This window comes from Myripristis murdjan, chromosome 21 (genome assembly GCF_902150065.1).
Source record: "Myripristis murdjan chromosome 21, fMyrMur1.1, whole genome shotgun sequence".
In the NCBI taxonomy this organism is placed as follows: domain Eukaryota; kingdom Metazoa; phylum Chordata; class Actinopteri; order Holocentriformes; family Holocentridae; genus Myripristis; species Myripristis murdjan.
Genome location: NC_044000.1, coordinates 32441059 through 32461357, shown reverse-complemented (window position 1 = coordinate 32461357; position 20299 = coordinate 32441059). Strand labels below are relative to the sequence as shown.

Here is a 20299-nt window from a genome sequence, read left to right as displayed (position 1 = left end):
TCAAATTTATCCACAGAGCGCCCTCGACAAGCAGGTTCCTCGCAAAGTGAGACGTACGTTCAGACCAAAGATTTGGAGGAGAAAGCAAAAGAGAACGTGCACATCCTGAACTGCACAACACAGGGCCGAGGCTCTCAAAGCAGCACTGAGGACACGGCAGGATCAAACACACAGGATCAAAACAAAAATCAAATACAAAAAAAAATGATTTTGTTGTTGCTGCAAGAGCTTTCATCTCCTGGGTTTGTCTTCATGAGATGAATAATGGAAAAACAACAACAAAAAAAAACAACAGCTTTTGTCTGGAAGATTTTGCCCGTGTCTTTTTCCTCGCTTTGTCTCATCCTGTGCTCTTAACTTTGTTTCATCAGGAAGGTTGAAAGCTGAACTTTTGTTTTGCAGCGGCAGAAACAGTCAGCAGACGTCAGACGTGTGCGTGTTTGTTCGGTCGCTGTGTCGCCGCTCGCCGCGCGCACGCTTAAGAAGTGAGGGCATCCTAAGTGCAGCTGACACGCCGCCGTGACGGAGGGTTTATTTGGCTGAACGCCTCGGTGACGGCTGTGTTAAACATTTCACATTTGATTTGAAGACGGACACGCCGACTCTGAACGCATCACGGGCCCTTTGCGAGGCGTTTTAAATGACTTTGAGGTCTCTCTTACGCCGCCGAGAAAAGTAAATAACAGCAACTTTGGGATGGAGGTGCATCATTTTGAAATGAAATGATTCCCTGCGGTAACAGAGCAGAAAAATGACTTTCTGCTCTGTGATAATTTCATCAGAATGATCAACGGGAGGCCGGCACTGAAGCTTGTGAGAGAGAGATTAAAGAGGCAGTTCACCCTAAATCAAAAAAAGAAAAAAAAAAATCCCACTGCCTCCTGGTGGAATCTGTCTGTCCAGGTAGTTTCTGTGTGATTTGTCGAGGTTTCCTGTCAAAAATCTGAATTAAATTTTATAGGGAACTATTTCCTGTGGAAGAACAAACCGTATCACTCCAAATGAGTATGAATCATAGGTGGATAGATACAGTTTGGTGGTGTTCTTTGTCAGGAAATAGTTCCCTTGCCTTGGCCGGATGGATAGACTGCACTCGGTTGCAACTGGACTAGTATCTTGTAATTTGGGTGAACTGCTCCTTTAAACTGAGCACACGCCATATGGAGGCCATCCTCTTCGTTCTGAGATTCAGACCACTTCCTGCCTAATCTGTGCCTGAGCTGTTTTCAAGGATTGCAAAATTATTTACCGCTCAAATTTCCAATCCCGAGAGTGTGAAGTGGATTAAATTTCCTGGAACAAAGTGGAGGAATGACTGATGAGATGTTAATAATTTGTTTAATGTGATCAATTATTAGATTTAGATCAGCAAAATATCAGCTTAGAGGGAAAATTAATGCACTGATGAGATTTTTATTTATTTATTTGTTTATTTTTATGTGGCATCCGGTGATTGATCTTTTTTCCTCTGCATTGCGCTGATAAAAGCTACAGGATTCAGTGTGGGCTTGTATGTGTGACACCTCAGCTGACCACTAGGGGGAGCTGTGAAGCCACAAAGCTGAGACTGAATGGAGTATACTCTCTCTCTCCTTCTCTCACATTCACACACACACACACACACACACACACACACACACACACACATTCACACACACACACACACACACACACACACACACACTTCCATGCTGAGATGGTTACAGAACAGAAGGAAGAGGAGAACTCTGTTGAATGTGTGCCTAACGTGCATGTGTGTGTGTGTGTGTGTGTGTGTGTGTGTGTGTGTGTGTGTGTGAAGGGAAGACAGCAGGGTGTGTGAAGGGCGAGACCCTGCAGTGTCCCACCATGACTTTGACTCTCACACAGCATCTGTTGTTTCTGTAAACTCAACTGGTCCGTACACACCTGCTGCTGCAGTGCCTGTCTGCCTGACAACCTGTCTGACTGACTGTCTGTGTGACTGACTGTCTGTCAACCTGTCTGTCTGACTGACTGTCTGTGTGACTGACTGTCTGTCAACCTGTCTGTCTGACTGACTGTCTGCCAACCTGTCTGTCTGACTGACTGTCTGTCAACCTGTCTGTCTGACTGACTGTCTGTCAACCTGTCTGTCTGTCTGACTGTCTGTCAACCTGTCTGTCTGACTCACAACCTGTCTGTCTGACTGACTGTCAACCTGTCTGTCTGACTGACAACCTGTCTGTCTGACAACCTGTCTGTCTGACTGACTGTCAACCTGTCTGTTTGACTGACTGTCTGTCTGACTGACTGTCTGCCTGTCTGACTTACTGTCTGTGTGACTGTCAACCTCTCAGCCTTACAATCTGTCTGTCTGACTGTATGACTGTCTGCCTGACAACCTGTCTGTCTGTCTGTCTGTCTGTCTGTCTGTGTCTTGTTATTGTTGTTATTGATACAGTGTAGTTTGAGTCAGTGCTTGTTGTTGTTGTTATTGATACAGTGTAGTTTGAGTCAGTGCTTGTTGTTGTTGTTATTGATACAGTGTAGTTTGAGTCAGTGCTTGTTGTTATTGTTGTTATTGATACAGTGTAGTTTGAGTCACTGCTTGTTGTTATTGATACAGTGTAGTTTGAGTCACTGCTTGTTGTTATTGATACAGTGTAGTTTGAGTCAGTGCTTGTTGTTGTTGTTGTTATTGATACAGTGTAGTTTGAGTCAGTGCTTGTTGTTATTGATACAGTGTAGTTTGAGTCACTGCTTGTTGTTATTGATACAGTGTAGTTTGAGTCACTGCTTGTTGTTATTGTTGTTATTGATACAGTGTAGTTTGAGTCACTGCTTGTTGTTGTTGTTATTGATACAGTGTAGTTTGAGTCAGTGCTTGTTGTTATTGTTGTTATTGATACAGTGTAGTTTGAGTCACTGCTTGTTGTTATTGATACAGTGTAGTTTGAGTCACTGCTTGTTGTTGTTGTTATTGTTGTTATTGATACAGTGTAGTTTGAGTCAGTGCTTGTTGTTGTTGTTATTGATACAGTGTAGTTTGAGTCACTGCTTGTTGTTATTGATACAGTGTAGTTTGAGTCACTGCTTGTTGTTATTGTTGTTATTGATACAGTGTAGTTTGAGTCACTGCTTGTTGTTGTTGATACAGTGTAGTTTGAGTCAGTGCTTGTTGTTATTGATACAGTGTAGTTTGAGTCACTGCTTGTTGTTATTGATACAGTGTAGTTTGAGTCAGTGCTTGTTGTTATTGTTGTTATTGATACAGTGTAGTTTGAGTCACTGCTTGTTGTTATTGATACAGTGTAGTTTGAGTCAGTGCTTGTTGTTGTTGTTGTTGTTATTGATACAGTGTAGTTTGAGTCACTGCTTGTTGTTGTTGTTATTGATACAGTGTAGTTTGAGTCACTGCTTGTTGTTGTTGTTATTGATACAGTGTAGTTTGAGTCAGTGCTTGTTGTTATTGTTGTTATTGATACAGTGTAGTTTGAGTCACTGCTTGTTGTTACTGATACAGTGTAGTTTGAGTCACTGCTTGTTGTTATTGATACAGTGTAGTTTGAGTCAGTGCTTGTTGTTATTGTTGTTATTGATACAGTGTAGTTTGAGTCACTGCTTGTTGTTGTTGTTATTGATACAGTGTAGTTTGAGTCACTGCTTGTTGTTGTTGTTGTTATTGATACAGTGTAGTTTGAGTCACTGCTTGTTGTTATTGTTGTTATTGATACAGTGTAGTTTGAGTCACTGCTTGTTGTTATTGATACAGTGTAGTTTGAGTCACTGCTTGTGTTATTGTTGTTATTGATACAGTGTAGTTTGAGTCACTGCTTGTTGTTATTGATACAGTGTAGTTTGAGTCACTGCTTGCTGTTATTGATACAGTGTAGTTTGAGTCACTGCTTGTGTTATTGTTGTTATTGATACAGTGTAGTTTGAGTCACTGCTTGTTGTTATTGTTGTTATTGATACAGTGTAGTTTGAGTCAGTGCTTGTTGTTGTTGTTATTGATACAGTGTAGTTTGAGTCACTGCTTGTTGTTATTGTTGTTATTGATACAGTGTAGTTTGAGTCACTGCTTGTTGTTATTGATACAGTGTAGTTTGAGTCACTGCTTGTTGTTATTTATACAGTGTAGTTTGAGTCACTGCATGTTGTTGTTGTTGTTGTTGTTGTTATTGATACAGTGTAGTTTGAGTCACTGCTTGTTGTTGTTGTTGTTATTGATACAGTGTAGTTTGAGTCAGTGCTTGTTGTTGTTGTTATTGATACAGTGTAGTTTGAGTCACTGCTTGTTGTTATTGATACAGTGTAGTTTGAGTCACTGCTTGTGTTATTGTTGTTATTGATACAGTGTAGTTTGAGTCACTGCTTGTTGTTGTTATTGATACAGTGTAGTTTGAGTCACTGCTTGTTGTTGTTGTTATTTATACAGTGTAGTTTGAGTCACTGCATGTTGTTGTTGTTGTTGTTGTTGTTATTGATACAGTGTAGTTTGAGTCACTGCTTGTTGTTGTTGTTGTTATTCATACAGTGTAGTTTGAGTCACTGCTTGTTGTTGTTGTTGTTATTCATACAGTGTAGTTTGAGTCACTGCTTGTGTTATTTTGTTGTTATTGTTGTTATTGATACAGTGTAGTTTGAGTCACTGCTTGTTGTTGTTGTTATTGATACAGTGTAGTTTGAGTCACTGCTTGTTGTTGTTGTTGTTATTGATACCGTGTAGTTTGAGTCACTGCTTGTTGTTATTGATACAGTGTAGTTTGAGTCACTGCTTGTGTTATTGTTGTTATTGATACAGTGTAGTTTGAGTCACTGCTTGAGGATCCAAATAAAGAATAAAGAACACAAAGTGAGAAGGTCCCGTCTTTAGCTGGACTCACACGCCTCCAAGGCTTTTTTGCAGCGCTGCCTCTGTCCAGATTGATGGAGAACCCTGCAGAACCTTTACTTTAAAGTCTGCAGCAGACATTGTGTGCAGTGTAACGAAGCCCAAACACACTTTTGCAGAAGTAAAATGAGTGTGTGTCGAGGCAAGCTGCTCAGTTTCAGCGGCAGCAGGTCGGCCTCCTCTCGCCGCTCCACACCTGATTTCTGCTGCAGGAGGCCCCGCGTATTTGGGTTTATTCTTTTTCTGCTCTTTGATTTCCTTCCTCCACTGACCCCTGTTTGATGTGGGAGCCAAAGAGCTCGAGTGTGTGTGTGTGTGTGTGTGTGTGTGTGTGAAGGAGAGAGCATTGTAAGAATACAGATTTGTGCAGAGGCAGTGGGCCTTGTTAGAAGGAAGGCACAACAGGGCAGACAGTCTACCCTGCACACACACACACACACACACACACACACACACACACACACGTATATATATATTGTACCAGTCCAGCACAAGCCCTGGTCTGCCTGCTTTGTAGGTTTGTCAAAGTGGGATCCTTTGATCGTGTATTCCACCTCACTGCCCTTCCATCACTCTGTCTCATTCATACATTCTTTATTTATCTCTCTCTCTCTCTCTCTCTCTCTGTCTGTCTGTCTGTCTGTCTGTCTCTCTCTCTCTCTCTATTTTAAATTCAGTTTGCCTTATGAAGCATGAAAGCTGATAATAATGCTGCCAAAGCATCAAGTTGAAAGATCCACATTTTAACATCAAATCCGTACTTCCTCCTGTGTGTATGCGTGGCTTAGTGTGTGTGTGTGTGTGTGTGTGTGTGTGCGTGGCTTAGTGTGTGCGTGTGTGTGTGTGTGTGTGTGTGTGTGTATGTGTGAATTTTAATGTCTTGCCAGTGGTGTCTCTTATTATTTTCATGTTTCATACATCAGATCACCCACCATGAATTGATTTACACTTCTCTATATGCAGGCAGTCAAAGGGGCTTGTGCCGAAAACAATGATGTTCAATGTAAAATTTAACCATTAAAATGCAAATTAAAGATAATGCTGACATCTGATTGTGTGTGTGTGCGTGTGTGTGTGTGTGTGTGTGTGTGTCACTGCATCGTGTTTCTGTCTTTGAAATTCTTAGCATATGAGGATTTGGGAGTTGAACTTGTTGAATGTTTTAGTTGATTTGTCTTTCTGTGCGTCTGCAGCGCTGGCACGCATGGTGGAGGAAACGTGTCTGCCAAAGTCTGAAGTACAGTTAAATAATAACAAAAAACCAATCTTAGAAATATATAACTGGTACTGGTACTGACTGCATCTGTTCCATTTGTATGATTCTGTGTGGGCGGGTGCACAAAACACAGACTCAGAAAGAAAGAGAGAAAGAAAGAAAAAGTGAAATTAATGAAATCAGCTGTTTTATTACCCGTTTGACGCCACATGAGCCCATACAGGGACATGCTGGACAAAATTCTCCTGGTTTCTTACAAAAAATAAATTAATTAATTAATTAAAAATTAAATCACTACTTTGGATGCAATGCAGACGCAATTTTTTTATTTTTTTATTATTTTTTTTTTTTGAGAAGCATAGATTCTCGTCTAAAATATATTTCAAAAATACAACAACAGTAATTCTAAAAACAATCATATTTTTTAAAAATCCAAGCCCCTAAATAAAAAAAGCTTTTAATAAAGGACCTTTTCATGGAACAAAAGTAAGAAACAAATCAAAGAGAAAAAAAAATAGCTAGATACATGAATATATATATATATATATATATATATATAGAGAGAGAGAGAGAGAGAGAGAGAGAGAGAGAGAGAGAGAGAGAGAGAGAGGTACATAGATATTGATAGATAATAGACATATACATAGATATAGATATATAGAGATAAATATGTGCTTTCCAACAAACAAACAAAACAAACACAAAAAATAGTGTCTTCATGAACCACAGTAGTGAATAAGTTTTTGTTTTTAAAGTAAAAAGCGTTTTTTCATTTAAGTTTCAGGGGGTTAAATAGACTTTTTTACATAAAATATCTGAGGATAATAATATTGGTGATTACAATAAATAGCCCGAAAATACTTATAATAATACATATTGCCTCTCTCTCTGTCTATCTCTCTCTCCAGGCTGCAGCGGAGCATTGGCGAAGCACTGCACATCAGCCTACCCAGAATGCACTGTGACGATCTTTGACCTCCCCAAGGTGGTGCAAACATCCAGGGAACACTTTGTCACCGCGGCCGAGCAGAGGATCAGCTTCCACGAAGGTAAAACCGCAATAAATCCCTTTATGATCATAATCACATAACCACACACACACACACACACACACACACACACACTCCGCTGATGTGTTTGCATCCAAACAGTCAGCAAATTTTTAAATGAGCTGTTTCACCCACCAGAGTCTAGAATCTGCTAACTTTTTTGATGTGGACAAATGAAATAAATTTGAAAAAAATGGATTTCCTGCATAATTGAACTGAAAAACTCAAACTTGAAAAGCCAATTTAACACCGAATGTGATTATTGTTGAATTTTTATGTTCTTAGCAATAATTTAAAATGTGCTTTCCGTACATTTCCATAGATATCTTTCCAACTCTGACACCGGTTATTGTAAAACTTACCGCTTGCAGGAACTGAACGTGACTGAAAACAACTGCAGTCTGAACAGAGAGCGGATCTGAAAGGGTTCTTGTCGGTAAAACAACATAAATAAACCACTTAAAACCAAACCGGCACCAAATCCAGACAGTAACTATAAACTTCACCATCCACTCAAAGGACAGGCACAAAAGCTCCATCAGATCTTAAAAAAAAGTAATCATTTATCCAGTAGCAGCACATTTTATGGAGATGAGCCATCCGGTTTCTTTTCTAAAATATATTGGAACTGAAAAGGTGATATTATGAGGAAGATGTGAGTGGGACGGGATAGGGCAATTTTTCAAAAGAGTCGTTTTGAATCTCCCATTTGGGAACACGGAGACCCCGAGGGCTGAGCGAGGAAATTTGATTTAAGACCAGTTTTGTGAAATGAACTGAAGTGATTATAGATATTCATATCGAGCTGAGTCAGATGACTGTGCAGAGGAAGAAGACAAGGACACTGGTGTTAGATCTGTATGGAACAGAAAATATCTTTTTTAATTTATCTCAATCGCAAAACGTGACTGATCACATGGCACCAGTCAAAATTTATTTCCATGAGACGTGGTTGGACTTTTTGTGATTTTGAAGGGCGCTCTGATGCGAAGGTCACACGACCAATTAGACGGATTAATGAACGATATGAGGAAGCGACAGCATCCCACTGATGATGATGATGATGATGATGATGTCTGCTTCCTCTTCAGTGATACAAACCTCAGCGTTATGATCCTTTTGGGTTTCTGGGTCCCGTTTGTCCATAATTTAGTCTTTTAAATATGTTCAAATAAATATGTGAATATGTGAACGAAATATGTGAAAGACCACAGCGTGAATCTGTTAAATGTGTTATCAGCGTCAGTGTCAAGTGTAACGCTAAGCCAGCTATTGGCAGTGAATTTAATTTCATTTTTTTATTTCCCTGCTGCTAAAAACTGGGAACCCTGAGCACGTTCTGTAAAGGAACACTCCAGTGTTGTAGGCAAAATCCCCTTTTTCCACTTCCCCAGACTGAGACCAGATGTTGGACACCAGTTCCACCTCTGGACGTCTGCTGCTTCTGGTCCTATTGGTAGCATTTTCTTGTTAGCTTAGCATAAAGACTTGAAGTCTATGGGAGTCGTTAGCCTCTCTCTGTCAGAGTGAAAAATAAACCTTACCGTGCCTCTGAAGCTGTCTGAGTTACACAGTGGATCATGGGGATTTGAAATACACATCATGGGAGTTGCTGTGAGGTTTATTTTTTCACTTTGACAGAGCCAGGCTAACGACTCCCATAGACTTCAAGTCTTTATGCTAAGCTAACGTGACCCACAGAGGTGAAGGGTCTCATCCTGGAGGAACAGTCACATCCACTTTGGTTCCACGTTGTTCATTTCTGGATCTTTTCGGGTTTGAGTTTGACATTTTGGACTTGTGACGCCGTCTCGCCTCACACCTGCCGCCGTGTGAGCGAGCGGCCGGTGTTTCCGTGGAAACCTGCAGGTCCGTGACGAGCGTTTGACACGATCTGGTTTCCAGCAGGAATGTGTTTTGGAGTTGGGAGTCGCTGTCACGGTCCTGTCAACAGAATTAATAATAACCACACACTCAGATACAGGGGGGACAGACAGGACTTAAATTGTGTGTGTGTGTGTGTGTGTGTGTGTGTGTGTTTGTGTGTGTGTGAAGGAGACTTCTTCAAAGACCACCTGCCAGAGGCCGACCTCTACATCCTCGCCAGGATCCTCCACGACTGGACCGACGAGCGCTGCATCGAGCTGCTCACCAGAGTCTACCACGCCTGCAAGCCAGGTCTGTGTGTGTGTGTGTGTGTGTGTGTGTGTGTGTGTGTGAGAGAGAGAGTGTGTGTTTGTGTCTGAAAGGATGATTCTTTTTTTTGTTCCTGGGCATGAAACGAGATGGCAGATTGTATCCCACAATGCAGCTGATCCCAGAAAAATCTGTCCTTCCTGACTTTGATCAAAGACACACACACACACACACACACACACACACGCACAGAGACACCCGCTCTCAGGCACACACACACACACAGAAACATTCTTTCTTTCTTCCTTTCATCCCTCTTTCCCTCATCCTTTCTTTCTTTTGTTCTCATTTTTTTCTTTGTGTTACAGAAAGATGAAGAGAGAGAATGAATCAAAGTGTGTGTGTGTGTGTGTGTGTGTGTGTGTGTACAGTTGCTTTTGCCTGTGTAAGATTATGAGTAATCTTATTCACACACAAATCTTTCATCCTCTGTTTCTTGTTTCTTTCTGTTGCGCTCCCTCCCTCTCACACACAGACACACACAGTTCTCTTCAAAGTGCACACACACACACACACACACACACACACACACACACACACAGAAAACCACAAATGCACTCCTCCTGGGGCCTGAGTCACTAAAGGTTTGTGTGTGTAACAGTGAAAACACCTGTAAACATGATGTCACCCTCCAAAAAAAAAAAAATAAAAAAATAAAAATAAAACCCTTCCAGGCTCATCTGGCATCAGGATGCATGGGGGGTTGCAGATGAGCGGCGTGCACGTCTTGTCCATTTTGCAGGTTAATTTGAATATGTAATCTGCAGTGTGTATGCATGAGGGAGTGAGATACAGGTAGGAGGGGATGCAAACAGCGTATTTAGCACCGGTGCAGTTTACCGGCCTCATTTCAGGTGTGATGACTGTTGCATCTGCTTTGTTTTTTTTTTTGTTGTTTTTTTAATAAAACACGCAATTTGCACTCAGAGCTGCTCTTATTGTGGCGGGACAGGACGGATGCAGAGGACGGGTCTTCCTCGGCTCGGTCCAGCGTTTCGTTCACTCGCAGAAGTGAGATGTTTTTCAGCATTAAGGGCTCATTTGCAGCCAGGCAGAGGGAGCGCACTGCCAAAACTTGTTGTGAGCTGCGTGCGTTGTGCCTGCCAACCTCGAGCGTCCAGAAATAGGGAGATTTGTGCGAGCCAGTCAGGAGAGGAGCCGCGGGAATTCACCAGCCTTACTTCTTTATTTCATTATGGTTACTTTTTATAACCCTGTGGTTTCATGACCGCTGTTCACTTCATGAAACAGTCGCGGGAAAGAGGGCGGCAGCAACGGACGTTTTACAAAAATACACAGCAGGTGATTGGATCAGCCACCTGTCAATCATCAGCTAACCGTTGAATCCAGTCCAACGCCAGTCAGAGGTTCGGGCGTTAAATCAGGAGAAATGAGGCTCTCGGAGAACAGCGGGAGAGCAGCAAGAAAATCTGGAGTCTCTCGGGGAAATGGGAAGGGTTGCCAGGCGTCGCTCTGCATTTCCACGCCTCGGGGTCGTGTCAGGACGCCGTGGCGGTGCAGGGAAACCCCAAAACAGCTTTTCAACATGGCTCTGTACGGCTGTGCACATAAGAGCTCATCTTCATTCTGATCCTGAGGTCATACCAGGGTTAAAAACATCAATAGGAGCCTCCTCCTCTTCCTCCTCAGAAAAAAAAAAAACAACTTCATGTCTTCTCAATTGTCTTATTTACTTCTTGGAAATTTGGGATTTCTCCAACTTTGCCGAACAAAGTCATCACCACGGAAGATTTTGACAGTTCAGCGTTGAAGCCGCACCAGTAATACTACCTGAGATATGTCCATAGACTGTCTATAAACAATCTATAAATTCATAAGTCGGACTGATGTGTCCAGTGAAACATGAACACAGTGTTGGAAACCAGGTGTGTAAAAGTTTTATCACAATATGACATTAAATTGATTCTTTGGACAATGACACGATGTTTTCTGATATCACAAAGTCAGCCACCATACGATTTTGATTTGATTCAGTTCAGTTCAGGGAGCTGTGATCGATATGAGACTATGTCATTATGCCCATTGAACACAGTTTAACACCGTCGTCATGTTTGCTGTGTGGTTTCTCTCATCCCGGCGTCGTTGGCTTGGGGTTTGTCAGTTGGCCTGTTTTTTCTCTGAAATCCAAAATATTTCCACACTGTTTCTTCCCAAGAGGAGAGGAGGTACCCCTCTTGTCTTTTTCTTGGCTGCTGGCTGCATCATCGGCCTGGTGCTAACACTATTAGATCAATATATATCGATAGAGATCAATGGATCACTACTCCCCTATTAGAAATGGAGTTTCTTTTCTCTCCAAGTTGCGAGATGGTGTGTACTCAGAAGGCTGGCTAAGATGACAGAGCTTTATTACTGAAGTCTCTGTTATGTCGAATCATTACGATTTCAGACGGCAAGAATGGGAAGCCATAACGCACAGAAACAAAAACTTAATGTATTATGAACAGTGCTGAATTCTAACAAACACTTCAAAGTCATAAATGGGGACAAAAATAGATGACCAAAAGTTGCAGTGCATAACAAGACGTTCGTCCTCAGGCGGCACCTTGTTGTGTTGGAACTTAGGAGCTGCAAGCTGTCAAACAGGCAAAACCCTCATTTAAATCAAACAATCAAAATCGAGGCGATCCAGGTAATCCAAATATCAGGGAATGTGAAAATGAGAAAGTAAATACAGGGTGACACAAAAAAACGGGATCTTTTTAACAATCCAATAAAACCAAGAGTGATGGAAGAAAAATATTTTATTCATAGTAATTGAAACCTGAAAACATGCCATTTAAGAAACAATGATGGAATATTCATTTTTTAAAAATTGTGCTGCCACTTGCTCATGTCTGCCAATACGCACTTCAAAGATTCACGTTTTTTTGGGTCACCCTGTACTAAAAATCATCTGTTTTCTGTTTGCTCTCATTTAAACCCTCATGTCCCGCCGTGCTCTCCCTGTGGGATCTCAGTCAGTCTGCCCCCTCGTCCTGCAGGTGGCGCTGTGCTGGTGGTGGAGGCCCTGCTGCACGAGGACGGCTCCGGCCCGCTCACCGTGCAGTTCTACTCCCTCAACATGCTGGTGCAGACGGAGGGGCGGGAGCGCACGGCGGCTCAGTACGCCGCCCTGCTGGCCGCCGCCGGCTTCACCGACGTCCAGGAGCGACGCACCGGAAAGATCTACGACGCCGTGCTGGGACGCAAGGAGGCGTGAGAGCGAGAAATAAAAAAAAACACACACCAATGTGCTTTGATGACGAAGATGATTTGCTGATGCTACAGTGGATGTTTTTTTTTTTTTTTAAATAACATTTGGCAACATTTTTATACGAATAAATAAATATGATTCAAGCTGTGTGCAGTTCATGAAGCTTTTCCATTCTCTTATAAACACTCAGGTTTTATGTTTCAGCTTTGTTTGGAAGAGAAAACTACAAACAAAAAGTACAAAATCGCTTTGGTCAAGTCTGAGGCTGCAAAGACGGTCCAATTCTACCGTTAATTAAAGTCCGCTCGCTCAAAAATGTGTTTCCTCTTATGTTTATTCATGAAATGGCTGCTTCATATGAACGATATTAGTGGTACAAAGAGATTCGCTGATAACAATATGTTTTTTTTCATGGTTAGATTGTGAAATATGGCCCCATTTTAATTAGCATCGTGGGACGGGACTTCCTGTTTCTGTGCACAGAGCTCTGGTCACGTTTGAATATTCATAGATCTGCGCATTTTTCATGAGGGGAAAGGTTCAGAGTTACATTTAAACCCATTAAGGGATTTTTTTTTTCCACGGAAACACTTCAAAATGTTTAATATTGATGAACAGAGATTAATTTTAGGGGCTTTTTAGGGGCTTGATAAATGACTGGAGGGGAACTTTAACTTGCTGGGGTGCAGACTTCACCAGAAGGCTCATACCAATAAAGACATGCTGGTATAAAGACACTGAGGGAAAAAAATTAAATAAATTCTTGTAATAACAATACAAGGGTCCATCTCATTGACCATCTCAGAATCTGTTGAAACTCTGTAAGAAAGATCTGACCTCTGCCAATTTTTTTTTAGCCGCAATTCCAGCATTTTCAGTGTTTTTTTTACCCGATAGAAATTTTTAATAAATCACTCGCAAGTTGGAAATTCAACGAGATTCCACTTTCAGACGTCCGTATCTCTTGAAGTATATGTCCTAGGGTCTTCAACTTTTCAGGAGATGTTCAGAAGTTCCTGGTGAATGGTGAGAATGCAGCAAATTCTGGTAACCAAGCTTCAATTTTTTGCTTAAGACCTCTGACCTCAAGGATTTGTTCAAAAATTGCAAATAAAGTGGATTCTCAAATAAATTAGGAAAATACATCTCAAATTCATAGGATCTATTTGATCAATGTCATTGTGAGAATATTACCTGAATGACATTATGAATGCTTAGGAAGCTTTCATGTGTTAGTAGGGGAGTTATGGCCAATCAAAGTTGACATAAGCCAAAAAAATCCACAGAATCATGCACAAGTGTAAGTAACTCACAATTCATACAGGCTAAGTACCTATCCACACCCTGCCACAATACCAGATGGTTATAATCCCATTAGGAACACAGATGAGCCTGTTACAGCAAAATCATCAGACAAAAAAAAAAAAGACATTCATTTAAACATCACGTCATTAGCTGGAATGACTTTCAATCGATTAATCTTCTACACACAGTGTTACTTTATATCATGTCCTGGTTATAATGACTATAATGCACTTACAATGTGCTTATAATCGTTTTATGGTGCCTGATAGTTAACCACGGCTTCACTGGTATTTTAAACACTGAGTCAGCTAATGACTGATGCATCAGGTTGATACTGGCCTTGAATTGGAAACCGCACATTGTCTAGTCTGTGTTATCCACATCTTGTGATTTTTGATCACATATTTATTGGATAATCAATCAAATACTACACTGGCTGCCAATGAGAGGCTGTTAATTTCAATTGATTCTAGTGTGACATTTCTGAGCAGAGAATTTTAGTGTCCTACGGTCTAAAAGTTGTTTCAGATATCTTGTGTGTGCGCAAATATGGAATGATTTCATGGTATGACATAAAATGACATAAAAAGTGCAAAAAAAGCCATTTTTTGCACTGTTAACAATAAAAAAAAAAAAGCCGGTAACAGTATTTCTGACAGTAATTTTGCACCCAAATCTAGCCAACTGAGTGAGAGCTTAATCTCAAGATAATCCAGGTCTGCTGAAACTGAGCCTCCATATAAATGTCAGGCTCCATGAGGTGTGTGTGCAGTGTGTGAGCTCCTGGTCTCAGCTCACTGCTAAGGAGCTGAACCTCTTCACATATCCCTTCTTATCAGTGGATCCTAAGCCCCTCTGTGCGCGGCCCGTCGCCCCTCACCACTTCTAACAGCCTGCTGAAGCTCTCTTTGTAGCCGCAGATGAGACTCAATAAATCTCTGCCGCAGTCACGACCCGTCCTCCACTTCATCCCGTCCTCCTCTGCTCGCGGCGCTGCACAGCCGACGTGAGATAACCGCTCACGGCTCGGACCGATAAATCACCGTGCCGATACTGGCCCTTTGTTAAAACGCAGATCGGGCCTCTTTGTTTTTTCTGCCTCTGATATCTTTATCTTTATTACGGATCCCCATTAGTTGTTGCCGCAGCAGCAACTAGTCTTCCTGGGGTCCACACATAAAAAAATAAAGCAAAACACAACAAAACAAAATAAAACAATACAAAAAACAATATATACATACATACAAACATACAAATAACATTATACAGTGTATATAGCACATCATAAAACATTACAATTCTATATATCAATACTCAAACAGCATATTCTGTATAGTGCTTAATAAAAATAACATAGCAGTGTATCAATACCCAAACATTGCACATTGCATAATAAAATTACGTTTCAAGATACCCAGACATATCTCATTGCAATAAATACAATGGAAGTGATCAAACTTTCACTCAGTGGGTCTCATTGCGTACCTGATCTGCTTTTTAATGCAAACATATTTCTTTTTGTCTCATTGCTATGAGAGATGTGATGCGGCTGGTTTGATTATGTGTTGCAGAATTCATCAAAACTACACTGACTCGCTTTAAGACGCCCTTAAACCGAAGTGTGCATTAATACTAGTACTAGCAGTATTTCTGCACGTTTTCAGGAAGCTTGCGGACACGAGCGAAAGCAGCACCACCCAGAATCGTCGGGGGGGTCGTAGATTGAGTTGATTGAGTTGATGGCCGATAACTCAAGAGAGACCGGTCTACGAATGAGACATGAAGAAGAAATTCAAACAGTTTATGACATTACAGAGAAGAATTGTCCATGTCCTGTGGTGATGTGTTTAATGACCTCACAGACCGCCGCCTCTGCTTTTGCTTCTTTCTAGCAGCTCCATTATTACGACCTCCTCCACCGTCGCCATGTTTGCTGTTGTTTGACTTGCGCTGCCATCTAGTGGATTTATTGCTGAACATCCATGCCAATGTAAAGGACTCGTGGAAGCTCGTTGAAACGGCCCTTTATTTATTTTCTTATGTAAAAGGAGCATAAATGAGCCTTTACATGTAACCTGGACACACGAGGAACACCGAGCTCAATATGCGCCCAGAACAAGCAGCCAAAAACCTCCTCCAGCTTTAAATTCTCCTGACAGTCATTTTAAACAGTAATGTTAGTGAAATGTACATGCAGGCGATGTATTTACAAGGCAGGATTACCTCTGTGTGGCAGTGTTTCACATTTTCAACATGAATGGAAGTGAACTGGGCTAAGTTAGCTGTGACTTCTAAATGACCAAACAATATTCTTTAGGAAATCCATATCCATTGTGGAGAGATTCGTCCACAACTTTAAATTTTGGAGGACACACTGGTTGTCTTCAGTCAGTAGTATGGGCAAATTTAAATATTTGAAAATAGTGGTGCAATATATGAGCTGTCGGCGGCGTTAATTCAGAAACATCGTCATACAGCCGTATCGGTCAAAGCCTTCTGTGCACCCAAGATGAGATAACTGAATCATCACCGTCCACCTCTCTCTCTCTCTTTGTCTCTGCCTCGCTCGCCCTCCCCGACTCTCCTCACCTATCTCTGTCCTTCTCTTTCCCCCAGTAATTGTGAATTAATCAGGCTTCAAAGGCCGGACAAATTAGAATTGATGTCAAATCCTTCTGGACAGCTTTGCAAAGAGCCGGCCGTAATGAAGGGAAATGGAGCGCCGAGGCTGCAGAGAGTCTGATCTCGCGGTGCACGATCAGCCGGCGTCACCGTGAGCAAACACACCAGCCGTCAGCAAGCACTGCAACAAATCACTCACTTTCAATTAAGTTGTAATTTTATGGTCTTTAATAGGAAAAAAAATGAAGTCGTTAGAGTCTGTATCACCCCTGCTGAACATTAAGCTGATGTTTTATTATCCCCAAAACTATAATTACCCTTATCTTCTCTCATAAAACAAATAACAAAAGTTAAAATTTTGATTTTATCCAGTAGAAGCCCAACAAGAACATTTGGCATTTAACAAAGTTTGATTTCCGTGGCATTCAGAGAAGAAAACAGACTTATTGTGATTGTGAAGGGACAAAAAGATGCTGTAATGATAATAATAATAACGAGCTGAGTAACAAATTACTGCTCCCGTGCATCGTGAGTAAAGTAAAGTAAGGTTATTACATTTTAAATGAGTGAGGATGAGTCATGGAGGACTTTTCTGACTAATCAGCCCAAACGCTGCTCAGAAACGCACCGCTGCACCGCCAGAGCTGCTTCACGCTGCCACTCATGAAAAAAGGAAAAAAAAATACTTTTATTTTTCCACTGTAATTAACAGCGGACTTTGCTCCCCATGCATAAAACGTGTTTAATGACTCTGAAACCGCAGCACACTGTGGAAAATGTTTCATTAAAAAAAAAAAAAAGAAAAGTGTTAAACAGGGTCCAGTGCTCTGAGTGTGTGCAGCTCTCAGAGATGTAAAAATACCAACGCCTTACACAGGTGTCACAGGTAAGAGGTGTGGTGTATTCTGATTGGCTGGGGTGTTGAGAGATGGTTTCTGTATTAGGGGTGGCGAAAAAAAAAATCAATCCAGCTTAGTATAGCGACATTTTCTGTGGCAATACGTAATCGATACACAGACACCAAGTATCGGTACTTTATCACCAACAATCGATGAGGTTTTCATGTCAGAGCTGGTCCGTCTGTCCCATTTTGCTGCAATAAAAATGACTGAAGTGAGAGAAACTTTATCTTATTAGACAAAACAGATGTTGGCAATGTTTTCTGTTGGAAAGATCATTTGCAGGTTAAAAAAAAGGGAATAAATTGCAATATATTGCATGTTATCACAATACTCGGCATACTGCAAAATCTTAAATATCATATCGTGGGGCCTCGCTTGACCCCTGTTCTACCTTAACATGAATAGCTTGTTACACTCCCTTTTCCTTGAGGTGCAGGTAAACTGCTGAGTCATGCCCTGAGGAGCCGGTCCTCCTGTGTCGAGTCATGCGTTTGTTAAATGGGTTGTTTCGTTTCGGTCTGTCGGAGCTGAAGGAGCGTCCCGGCTGAGAGGTGAAGCGTCTTTGAGAATCTACAGACAAATCCAGCTGACCTCGATTCACCTCAGCGTGCGGAGCCTCGGCGTGCGGAGCCTCGGCGTGCGGAGCCTCGGCGTGCGGAGCCTCGGCGTGGGGAGCCTCGGCGTGGAGAGCCTCGGCGTCCAGCTGTCCTCACGCATGCACGATTCGGAAACTCGGATTTTACAGGTTAACGAGGAACGCAGCGCTCCCTACAGGCAGGCGAGGACGTGATTTATTTTGGTTTCTCTTACTTTGTCAGATTGTCCTCCTTTAACCCCCCCCAGCTTGATTCCTGTGTCAGCTTGGCTTTTTTTGTTTGTTTTGTTCTGCTGTAGATGTGACCTACTAACCTCCTGACCTCATGGATGTTTTTTTTTTTTTTTTTTTTTTTTTTTACTTTTTTATGGCGAATTTGGATTCTTTGGATTCTTCATACAAACCAACAAACACACCCAAAAAAAAAAGAAAAAAGAAAATGATGCGACTGCCATTCAACAATACATATACACTCACATATACACACATATTTATATTTACATATATACACACACACTTTGCATTTACACACATATGAGCATTTAGATCTAGCTATCATTTATGTGTATATACATATATACCTACCTACATAGATACATACATACACATACACAAATATATAAGTGTGTGTGTGTGTGTGTGTGTGTGTGTTCTATATATATTTTCTGCTCAGATCGGTGGCTCATGCTGTTTTTCAATCAGACATGAAAAGCCTCAGCTGCACTCTGAAGCCCTGTGATTACGGAGCAGCGAGCTCACAGATCCAGTTGTAAGGACATCTCTCTCTCCTCCACTTCTTTCCCTCCTCAGAGTACTTTTCCCTCGCTTTTCGTCAATCATTTAGACCCTGGTCAGTGTTTTCCACTCCAGCAGAGAAAGGTGCATATATTCCCCCCTCCACTCTTTTCAGTTCCATTTGCTGGAACATCCCCAACCTCTCATGAAGCTATTATTGTGCCCGCCTCAGGTTCAACCTGAGTGGGCTTTATGGACCCATGTAGAAAGTTGGAGCTATAAAAATACTGAGCTGTGACGGAGAGGAGGGCGGATAGGTGAGCTGAGGACGTCTGCACTCGTCTCCCTGTCCTGATTACGTGACTGTAGTGCCACACACACACACACACACACACACACACACACACAAAATATCCCTGAAAACCTAGAAATGATATCATTATATATACATTTATTAGTTTGAATGCATGATTATTTCAATCTAAATGTGCATCTCTGGCATAAATGTGTGTGTGTGTGTGTGTGTGTGTGTGTGTGTGTGTGTGTGTGTGTGTGTGTGAATGAGAGAGAGAAAGAAACAAGCCAGCTTTAATGAACTCCCATTTGTGAAAATGTGTGCACTCACCTGTGTGTGTGTGTGCCATCACTTAATGTGTGTGTGTGTGTGTGTGTGTGTGTGTGTGTGTGTGTGTGAGCGCGCTCTCTTTGGGAGCACTCTATCTAAATCTGCCCGGCGAGTCGTGCACATTATGATGATGTCACCGTTACACACCCGCAAGCGCCGCAATGCCACTTCAAGATAACAACCACAGGGCATTTCAGGGAACACACTCATCTGCCCACAGTGTGTGTGTGTGTGTGTGTGTGTGTGTGTGTCTGTGTGTCTGTGTGTGTGCGTGTATGTGTGTGTGCATGCATTTACTAGAGCTTCTGGCTCTTTTTGTGATGTACTTATGCTTTTATTCCAAGTTTTCACAGTAAATTTAAGTTAAAAAGTGGCTTTTTTTTATGGCAAAACGCAGAGATTCACATCCAAAATATTTTCAAACAGGATAAAAACCTGCTGACGCGCTGGGAGCGGGCAAACACTCGGCGAACAACTCCACAACAGGAACCAGCAGGGCTCTCCTGTCTGTATTCCTCTGTCTCTTTACTGTTTTTTGTCAACATTTTAAAATAATTTGCAAAACTGCCTTCACTGTAAAGCAGTCTGACACTGTATTTATTATAGAGTAAACATCAGGTGGCTTCCTACAAGTTGTGACAGTAACTTTCTAAAGTCCCTGTCCCTGTTTGTCGGGTCTTTTTCTCAAAGTGAAGCCGCTGTAAATTGGTTTAATGATGTTAATATTAATTCCCAGGGTAAGTATTTCTTGTCCAGGTGGGTATTTAAAATTATTGTTTGCTTTTATAGAAAACCTTTTGGGTTTAATGTTTTGCAGGTAATCTCCTTTTTAGGGGAGTGTTACTGTGGGGACATTTCGATCCTAATTTATTCATTATCAGCAGCGTGAGTTAATTGGCCTGAGTAATCTTTGCTGTTATCTGCTGGCTAATTATATTCTTTTCTCCTCTGTATTTTCAGAGTGTCGTCTTATTACCTCGTG

At 41.5% G+C, this 20299-nt stretch overlaps 1 protein-coding gene across 2 annotated transcripts in view; it reads left to right on the top strand.

The window, feature by feature from the left end:
• asmt (acetylserotonin O-methyltransferase) overlaps positions 1-20299 on the top strand; it is a 44980-nt gene that overhangs the window by 14989 nt on the left and 9692 nt on the right. Inside the window, exons 6-8 of one of the 2 annotated variants that reach the window (XM_030080630.1) lie at positions 6980-7120; positions 9176-9298; positions 12322-12580. In XM_030080630.1, coding sequence (XP_029936490.1) covers positions 6980-7120; positions 9176-9298; positions 12322-12539 — 482 coding nt within the window. In that variant the 3' untranslated portion in view covers positions 12540-12580. Of the gene's footprint in view, positions 1-6979; positions 7121-9175; positions 9299-12321; positions 12699-20299 lie in introns of those variants that run through there. The other variant, XM_030080629.1, reaches the window with a different exon arrangement.